The sequence below is a fragment of the Artemia franciscana genome, chromosome 1 (genome assembly GCF_032884065.1).
Source record: "Artemia franciscana chromosome 1, ASM3288406v1, whole genome shotgun sequence".
Taxonomy (NCBI): domain Eukaryota; kingdom Metazoa; phylum Arthropoda; class Branchiopoda; order Anostraca; family Artemiidae; genus Artemia; species Artemia franciscana.
In genome coordinates this window covers 52,652,835-52,663,381 of record NC_088863.1, presented here as the reverse complement: position 1 = coordinate 52,663,381, position 10,547 = coordinate 52,652,835, and the positions used below count along the sequence as shown (strand labels likewise).

The window sequence follows — 10,547 nt, the reverse complement described above, 5'->3', positions numbered from 1 at the left end:
GGTCAAATTTCAGTATTTAATAATAACTTACACAGCCTCGATGTGAGTTTTCTAAAATAGTAATAACTGATTAACGAAAAGTTTTTTTTTTCAAATCTAATCATCCTAACCAAACCAGTTAGATGGGGGATAACGGTCAGAAATTCCTAAAGAATATCCTAATTCATAGAAAACCCCCATAAAAGTGCATTTTTTAATATTTACAATTGAATTAGTTCTGCTAGTTATGCATAAGAAAAATAGACATCCCCCAGAGTAATTGTTTTCACAGAGGGTGTCAAATTGACGTTTCAGTCATTCCTAATAAGAGCTAAAGTCTCTACCCATGGTGATAAAACTACAAATTTATTTTCATATGCGTAAGCTGAAACTTGAGACGAACAAAATTATTGCTCACAGATTACGTACGATACATCTGTAGAACTAACTTGAGAACTGGTTCGAGATTTTCGCCAGTATCTGCAGATTTCTAATAGTTAGCACTTTACTTCAAAAAAAAAGAAAAGGATAAAGATGCTCTCTGAAGAGCTAAGAACTCAATAAGTGTCCCGAAGAATTTAGAAGTTCAAGTTATGAAGGCTCCTAATAAATCTTCACCAGATATGTTATTGACAACTTTTGGTAGACAACTATGCTTCTCCAGAAAACCTCAACTAAGATTTGGTTGAAAAGGTATTTCCAAGGATTTTAACCAATTATAAAAATCATAAATTGCTAAGTGAACGAGCGATTCTGTCAGCCAAGAACAAAGAGTCCACGAAATCGAACAGTATTATTGTGACCAAGATTCGAGACCAGGCAGTCATTTACAAGTCAATCGACACAGTTGTGGAATCAAGTGAAGCGGTCAGCTATCCATCAGAACTTTTAAATTCCCTGTATCTCCCAAGGTTTTCACCACACGTGCTACAACTAAAAATAGGCGTACCAAAACTACTGTTGTGAAATATTAACCCACCAAAGCTTTGCAATGGCACGCGACGTGCCTTCTGAGGGTGAGGCTGTTCTTATTCCTCGCATTCCCATGATTCCAACGGCCTTTTCAATTTAAAAGATTGCAATTCCCAATTTGATTAGCAACTAAAAAAAAGAAGAAAAACTGGAAAAAAAGAAAAAAAATAAAAGAGGAAAAAAGAGAAAAAAGAAAAAACACAGCTCAATGGCAATCATTTTAAAAAACTAAAAAAATATGTTAATACATATTGTATGATTGAATAATTGATTGATATATAGTGGTAGTGAAAATGGAAAAGAACTATCTATATTCACAGGTGGGACACAGGGACACAACTACAATGGCGCGTAACTAATACGGTGCGTAACGACTTACACGCGCGGGGGGTTTGGGGGGCGAAAAGTGCCCCCACCAACTAGGTGTTGGTGTGGTGCGAAGCGCTACACCAACAGCTAGTCTCTCTCTCTCTCTATATATATATATATATATATATATATATATATATATATATATATATATATATATATATATATATATATATATATATATATATATATAAATAAGTTGTCTGTGTGTGTGTGTCGAGTGACGTCATATTTGTGTGTCGACTGACGTCATGTTTGTCGACTGACGTCATTATAAGGATTGAGCTGTATGCGTCATGAAGTTTTTTGTCGACTGGCGTCATGTTTGTCAACTGATGAAATTACATACCGGGACACAAATGACGACCGGGACACAGGGAATATAAATGACGGACACAACTACAACGGGGACGCCGGGGGCACAGGCGGGAAATATAAATGACGAATGGGACACAGGGATTGTTTGAATAGAAATTACAGACCGGGACACCGGGACACAAATGACGAACGGGACACAGGGAATATAAATGACGACAGGGACACATCATTAGAATAATGAGGTATAGATCTGAATACGGATTGTTTTTCTCATGGACAATTATATGCTGCATGTTCAAGAGTCAGTAAACCTGACTTATATGCACAGACAATGGAACAGCGAAGAATGTTGTATATTCGCATGTTTTACGTAGTTAAAAACATATATATATATATATATATATATATATAAATATATATATATATATATATATATATATATATATATATATATATATATATATATATATATAAATATATATATATATGTATATATATATATATATATGTATATATATATATATATATATATATATATATATATATATATATATATATATATATATATATATATATATTCACAGGTGGAAAACAGGGACACAACTACAATGGCGCATAACTAATATGGCGCGTGGGGGGGCGCGAAGCGCCCCACCAACTAGGTGTTGGGGTGGCACGAAGCGCCACCCCAACAGCTAGTTTGATATATAATTCACTTTCTGTGTGGCACCAATGACGCACTAGTATTTAGTTTTTCAAAATTAGGAAAGGAGGCAGTGGCTAAATTTTTGTTTGTAGTGGAACTAAATTTTTCATGAACGGTCGTGGAAAGAAATAAGGTTAAACTACATATTTGATATGTAATGATATCAACTGCTGAAAACCCCATCAGTTCAAAATTAGATTTTACTGTAATTTCATTTTTATTTTCAGTTTTGTAATAAGTAGGTAAGAAAATGTTTCTAAAAAATACAATTTTTAATAAAGTGTCAATGATGCAGTAGGTTTTAGACTTTTACAGTTAGGGAAGAAGGCAGTACCCATGCTGCCTTCTTTCTTTCTGAATTGATTTTTGTTCGTTTCAATTTTGATTCACATGCCTAACTAAGTTTTATTTATTTTAAGGTTTATTTATTCATTTATATTAGTCCATGTAGTATGTTTATTTGCTATGATTGGTTATTTAGTGTCTGATCGTTTTGGGTTTCATTTATGCTACCATAGTAAAATATTTGTGTTCGCTTTAAGCTTGATTTAATTATGCAATCTAAGTTGTACTCGTTTTAAGATTTATTTATTAATTTATATTAATACAACAAAAGAATAAAAACAAAAAGTAATACGAAACCACAAGAATGGAACAGCAAGAATAATTCAAGAAGAGATAAGGAAACTAGGAACAATGTTCTGAAAAAATTCCCTCGCTGAAAATTTAACCTAAGAAATTCCCTCCCCACTAGAAATTCCCCCTACCTCTGGCAATTCCCTCGAAACATTCTCTGTATGGAAAAACTGTGTATCCCAAAGAGAAGGAAATAGATAATTCTATATATGGTCCAGGGAAATTCCTCCCCTAGTATTTCCTCCCCACTAAAAATTTTCACCATGGATAATCTTCCCCCTCCTCCCCGACAACAAACACCACATGTAAACAAAAGGAATAATTTCAAAACTTCCAGCCATTTCACTAGGGGCTGTAAGAGGTCTTGACATCCTTGGGGGTATATTTATTATACCTGACCTTTCAATTATGCTGAACCAAATGGCTATCTCAAAATTCAATCAAATGTATTTGGGAAAAATGAGTATTGGAAGGGGGATAGAGGTCTTCCAATGTTCTTGGTTACTTAACAGGTCCCTAAACTCTAAGTTTTGTTCGAATGAGCCCTCTCCCTAGCTTCTCGGACTTTTGGCTTGATCGGAACTAAAGAAAAAAAAAGCAACATCTCCGTGATCATTTTTGGCATAAATTACAAAATTTCAAATTTTTGTAGACATAGGTAGAATTAGGTATACGATTCCTCTTAATTACGGGGAATATGTCTATTCTAGACTGTTATCATGAAAATAAAGAGTGACACTATGCCCCAAAAGGGGCAGAGTATATTTCGCAAAGGAGAGGGCTGTTCCTTCCTTGTTCCCAGTTACTTTATAATCGTAGAAATTTTGGAACATATTCATTCAATTGTAATTTAGAGTTCTAAATCTAGAGTTATCTTGTTACCCGTTTGAACATCTGATCCATACTTTGATGTATTTATTTCGTACTTTCTCTGTCAATGCCCAATTTTGTAATAGAATACAATGGAAGAATTTTGATAAAATTGAGTGTAATTTCACTATAAAGAAGTCAATATAAAGTCAAAAAAACGTCTAATACAACTACTGCTACTACTAAGGCTAAGGGTACTAAGGTGAAAATTTTTTGGAACGTTGGGAGAATGTTGAACTATATAAAACCATAGAATGTTCAAGTAGGTTGTCAAAAGGGCTTATTAATAGTATTCCAGGACGTAAACTTGACGATTTTAGACTACTGCAATCAAAAATTGATTCAAATATTTATTGGGCAATTTTGTGCAAAAATTGGGGTCGGAAGAGGGGTTAGCTATCGCCTAATATTTTAAGTTGCTTAAAAAGAGCATTAAAATTTTTGATTTCAAGTAAAATTAACCCACTCCCAATCCCCTAGAATCACTGGTTTGATACGATCTCTATAAAGAAATAAACATGCATCCAAAAAATCCAAATTTTACATTTTTGTATATAGGAGCTTTAAACCTTTATAGCAGGGTCTCTGATATACTGAATCTCATAGTGAGATTTTTATGAAGGTATTATTGGGAGGTGTTTAGCATTTGATGAAAAATGTCCCAAGATAAGAATTTTCTAACATTCGTACATTCTCTTAAATTATAGGTTTGTTATAAGTTACTGAAACCTCAGCCCCCTTCAGAAAACTCCATTTCGAAAAATGTAAGTATTTTTCCCAATAACAAATACTGTTTTTATGCAGTGAACAAATTATTAAACTTAAACAGGTTTAGCACTGAGAGGTGGGACGACAGGAGGATGGAGGTAGAAATTATTTTATAATCCAAGGCAGTTCTAGTCTTTTTTTTTTATTATCAGTGGAAAGTGATTGGAGACCAACCAACAGCAAGGGGGATTTTTCCCGGTATATTTTTCATGGCAAGGTATTTTCTGAGGGGAAATGAGTTGTCATGTAATCACTTTTGACTTTTACAAATGTCACTAAAACGTTCTATTTCCAATATTATAATAACACGTTATTAAAAAACGTAATTCACAAAAATCACCCAGTCCTCGGGGCAGGGGTTGAAGGTTGTTGCAGGCTACCCATTGTTAAAATTTAATGTTTTTATAGAAGGGATGGTCTTACAAACTTTGGAGCAGGGTCATTCTATTGAAAATCAAAGTTTCATGTTCAATTTTAGAGAATACAAGATAATCAGAGGACAATCAGACTCTCCCACTTAACTGCCATTTTCACCCCAAATGCATCTGATCAAAATACAAGAAGTCGTTTGTTCAAAACTTGGGTCGGTAACCTTTTATTATAAAAGGGCCAAAATCTTATGTGGGGACATTACGTGGGCCGCACTTAAGTCACATGTCATTACACTGTAATTTAGTATTGTCGGTATCCTATAATGATTAGAATATCTCGAAAAAATTTGTATGCAAATGTAATAGGTTTAAAAATTCTATTTTCTAGGTTTAGCCTAGCTTAACGGTGAAGTTTATCTATAAAATTCTATCATCTAGTAGATGAGGTTCTTCCGCTATTTGGTTCTCAAATCTACTGACCTCTATGATATAATTCTAACACAACAATTGCTTTACTATTAGTATGGCCATAATAGACACCGAACTTACAACATTATTTGGCCTCTAGTGCTTTCCTATACTACTGAATTTTCACCCCTACTTGGGCACTAAAGATTGTCTATACTAAACTAAAGCATTGACCTAAATACATGACTAGCTGCCCAGACATTGAACAAATGAACTAACAAATGAACTAACATCATTTTTATACAATCTTGATAAGGGGTATTAATGCCGGAATTACCTCTCACTGAATTGGACTATCTGTCTTGGCTTTTTCTACAATTAGCAATGACTCGATGCCCGCAACTATTCAATTTTAATTCAAAAACCAACGGACTCAGTATCTAAGAATCGGTATCTGAAAATTTTGGGTGGATGACCTTCATATTCCTGTCGTGACATAATTGGCTTTATTATAATACATAATTTTTAAGTACTGACAATTATATTAATAAATTTTTTGTCTTTAGAAAATATTGCTTAGTATTGGGGAAATGCATAAAGCTGAAATTCATAAAGTCATATCTATTTCAGGCAATGATCCATCAACCCTTAGTCATCCACGTCCCAGCCTCTAAGGGGGTCCTCAATACCCCTCCTTCCAACTTTTTTGCACCTCCCCCCTAGAAACAGAAAATAACAAAAACAAATGAAAAAATGACGAAAAATAAAAACAAATCAAACAGTTCGTGGTAACGAAACTGTAGTAAGGAGCGACCCGGCTCAATAGTAACCAAAACTCTAAAAAATTGAATTTTGATATCAATAGCTACATCAAAAGAATTGCATTTTAATGCTGATTTTAAATATATAAGTTTCATCAAGTTTAGTCTTACCCATCGAAAGTTACGAGCCTGAGAAAATTTGCCTTATTTAAGAAAATAGTGGAAACACCCCCTAAAAGTCAAAGAATCCTAACGAAAATCACACCATCAGATTCAGCGTATCAGAGAAACCTACTGTAGAAGTTTCAAGCTCCTATCTACAAAAATGTGGAATTTTGTATTTTTTGCCAGAAGACAAATCACGGGTGCGTGCGTGTTTATTTGTTTATTTATTTATTTTTTTTCTTTTTCCCAGGGGTCATCGTATCGACTAAGTGGTCCTAGAATGTCGCAAGAGGGCTCATTCTAATGGAAATGAAAAGTTCTAGTGCCCTTTTTAAGTGACCAAAAAATTTGAGGGCATCTAGGCCCCCTCCCACGCTCATTTTTTCCCCAAAGTCAACAGATCAAAATTCTGAGATAGCCATTTTGTTCAGCATAGTCGAAAACCATAATAAGTATGTATTTGGGGATGATTTACTATCCCACAATCCCTGGGGGAGGGGCTGCAAGTTACAAACTTTGAACAGTGTTTGCATATAGTAATGGTTATTGGGAAGTGTACAGACGTTTTCAGGGGGATTTTATTTTGTTTAGGGTGTGGGGCTGAGGGGAGGGGGCTATGTTGGAGGATTTTTCCTTGGAGGAATCTGTCATGGGGGAAGAAAAATTCAAGGAAATGGGCGCATGATTTTCTAGCATTACTATAAGAAAACAATGAAAATAAACATGAAAAGTTTTTTTTTAATGAAAGGAAGGAGTAGCATTGAAACTTAAAACGAACAGAGATTATTACGCATATGAAGGGTTCTAAAACTACTTTAGCATAAAGAGCGAGGTATTTAGGAGGAGATAAATACCTTGCTCTTTATGCTAAAGTATTTTTAGTAATTTCAACTATTTATTCTACGGCCTTACTGATTCAGGGGTCATTCTTAAAGAATTGGGACAAAACTTAAGATTTAGTGTAAAGAGCGAGGTATTATCGAGGATACAAACCCCCTTGTATACATAATAAAAATATAAGATTATGAAAGTTTGTTACGTAAGTTACTAATTTTTAAGTTGCGTATATTTTTTACTAATGAAAACGTTCGTTAAAAATTAAAAGTTCTAGTTGCCTTTTTAAGCAACCGAAAAATTGGAGGGCAACTAGGCCTCCTTCTCCTCCCCTTATTTCTCAAAATCGTCTGATCAAAACTAAGAGAAAGCCAATTAGCCAAAAAAAGAATTAATATACAAATTTCATTTTAACAATTTATGAGCGGAGAGCCAAAACCAAACATGCATTAATTCAAAAACGTTCAGAAATTAAATAAAAGAAAACAAATTTTTTTAGCTGAAAGTAAGGAGCGACATTAAAACTTAAAACGAACAGAAATTACTCCGTATATAAAACGGGTTGTCCAATCCGCAATCCCTCGCTCTTTACGCTAAAGTTTGACTCTTTGCCACAATTACACTTTTTAAAACAATTAATAGCTTTAGCGTAAAGAGCGAGGGATTGCGGAGGGGATTGCGGTTAGTACATCTCATATATGAGGTTCTACAAATGCATGGGATCTGATAAACCCAACTTTTCTGCTCCAATGGAGTTCAATCCAAACTTCTCTAAGTATTAGTACTTTTTAAAGCTACGTTTAAACCACTACCTTGCAAAATTCTTTTAAGTCTTTCATTTAGCCTGGATAATATGGCAAGACCAAAAAACATCTTCAGTTTTCTCCAAGACTTGTTTAGAAACGTCTTGAGGTTGAAGCAATCTCATTTTTAAAGTCTGGTTAGTACTTTCCATATATGAGCTTGAAAGGGGCCAATTGAGTCTATTATTAGCAAATATTTTTGCAAACAATATTAAAAAAAAAGCGTTAGATTTGTGTTTCTTAAAACAGAATTTCTAGGGACGGCATATGGATAATATAATTCCAGAGTGGAATCATGGGGAGAAGGAATCAAAAGAGGTATGAAGCAAAGAAGAAAAGAAATAAGTGAAAAATAAAATCTAATAGGCGAGACTAACGAGGCTAGTGTCAGCCAGTGGAAAAATAGGAAATGAAAATAAGCAGTTATTTCGACAAGGACCTCCGTCAAGTCGTCTTCAGAGCTCAGAAAAAGAAATCCTTGTTTACAGTATTCGCCTTATTAACGGTAGTGGTCAAAAGGAGGGATCATTAACAGTTATGTCCGTCATTAAGACTGCCTACAATAATAATTATGGAGGGCTTTTAGCTGTTAAAAAAAATCGCTTTTTACATCTATTATTCACCTTTTACAGTGTCACTATTATTCTAACTTTGCCCGGGAACAATTAATATTTTTTTTTTTTAGCTCTAAGCTTACCACTTTCATTACAAAACTATTTCAACGCAGAGTAGTGACGTAAGTAGCCTATAACTTTTACTTTCATTAAAAAAAAAAAAAAACGATTTTCGTAAAATGGTGCCCCGTGGAAACTCTTACAGTTATAAAAGTTTAACTCTTTAAAAATTGAAACCCATACAATTATTCATGGGTGAACCTAGCTTGCATACCTTCCTAGCTAGGTATTGTAATTTAGATAATTTCAGACGTTGAATTAATTCTTCTTCCAGGAAGTTTCTCTTTCTAATGTTTCTTCTAGGTATTTTTCCACCACCGTGTACACCTCCCGGGGTACTTACCCCGTCCAGCTTCCCTTTAGCTTCGGTTCTGATAGGTCAAAAAGGCCTAATCAACAGTTTGACCGTCAATAGTTTAGCAAATGAGGCAGCAGATTCTTGTGTCCTAGATAAATTGAAACTAGTTAATATACTATTTACTGATAAAAACCTTAGGCAATGAAACCGTTTACTGTTTACTATTTTTAAATTATCCAATTCCTGCTAAGGAAGATTCACTTGGTTATCAGACTAAATCATAATCACGGATATACATATACTAAAATCAGAACACAACTTTTGAAATTTACCCAGTTCTAGTGGAAATTATACCAATTACACTATTTACTTTGCATAGTTACACTATTTAGGTGCCTTTTAAAAGCCTTTGATACTCCTCAGCACGATTTTTTTGAATACGTTATGTTCATGCTAGAAACTACCAAGATTCAGATAATTTGCAGAAAATTAAAGATCTCGGTAGCATTGCATTTTAATAGTAGTATACAAATACCTGCTAATATTAATATCTAAATATTAAAACCTTCGCTAAAGGTTTATAATGGTTCTTAAAAGCCAAAAAAAACCCAACGAAAAACAAACGCCATTGTAGACAGTTAAGGATGTGAGCCATCTAATGGACAAGTAAACGAACACGGGCATTTGTTAGATTTATGACTCATCAGTGTTGCAAACGGCAAGGATTTCGAAATACAAAATGTTACTGTTCTTCTGAATTTGTGTTTCATGACTGAATGAACTTTCAAGTTTTTAGTATTGTTAAGTAAGTAAAAATTCAACAATATTTCTATTTTTATAGAGTTCCTGACTATACACAATATTCTATTATTGCCTGGATAGTAGCTTAGATATGAACCAAGGACATTTGATGTGTTTTCTAAAACTAGGCTATAGGCTAAATGATTTAGGTTGTCTGTCTATTTAGCGTTTTCCAGAAGACTGGGACAGAAAAAGATAAAATGGGTAGTTTAGACAGCTACTACTGTTCTATACTAGCATTTCTGGGTATAGCACCAAAAGATGCCAACAAAATGGGCCAACATGTTAAAAATCAGTAAGTGAACAGAAAAATCTTGTTGTTCTATTTTCTGGTGGCCTTATCAATTCATAAATATGAAAAAGGAGCTAAAGAGCTTACCAAAAAAAGACAAACAGCCTTCAAAAAGCACAGTAGGCCTAGGTCTAATGGTTAATGAAAATGCTTTTTCACTAACTGAAATCTTCTACAATCATGATGATCAGAGAACTAGCCAGAAAACGAGAGGATTGAAAACTTCACAACATGTTAGCCTACAGTCTACACTGGTGATTAGACTACTAGCTGTCTCTAAGTTTTCTAAACAAAACACATAATGTAGATGCACTCTTACACAGTCTAATTTACTGTTGCCTGCTTTTCACATAATCTAATTCAGTAAAGGTATAGTTATATTGCATAGCCTTCTAATAAAAACATGCAAACAAAATAAATTATTACCATAGTTTTACCTAGATTCCTTATTTTATATTCTTTCCAAATCCCCTGCCACTTTCTGAAGAAGGGTAAAATTCTGGTTTAGCTACTTTTTGCTAT

General features: G+C 34.0%; 1 protein-coding gene across 1 annotated transcript in view; it reads left to right on the top strand.

Annotated features, from left to right (window-relative positions):
• The first annotated feature begins 9,599 nt into the window (after positions 1-9,599).
• The window catches only part of LOC136031271 (uncharacterized), a 41,565-nt gene continuing 40,617 nt past the window's right edge, over positions 9,600-10,547 (top strand). Inside the window, exon 1 of the mRNA XM_065710710.1 lies at positions 9,600-9,737. Coding sequence (XP_065566782.1) covers positions 9,709-9,737 — 29 coding nt within the window. The 5' untranslated portion in view covers positions 9,600-9,708. The remainder of the gene's footprint in view (positions 9,738-10,547) is intronic.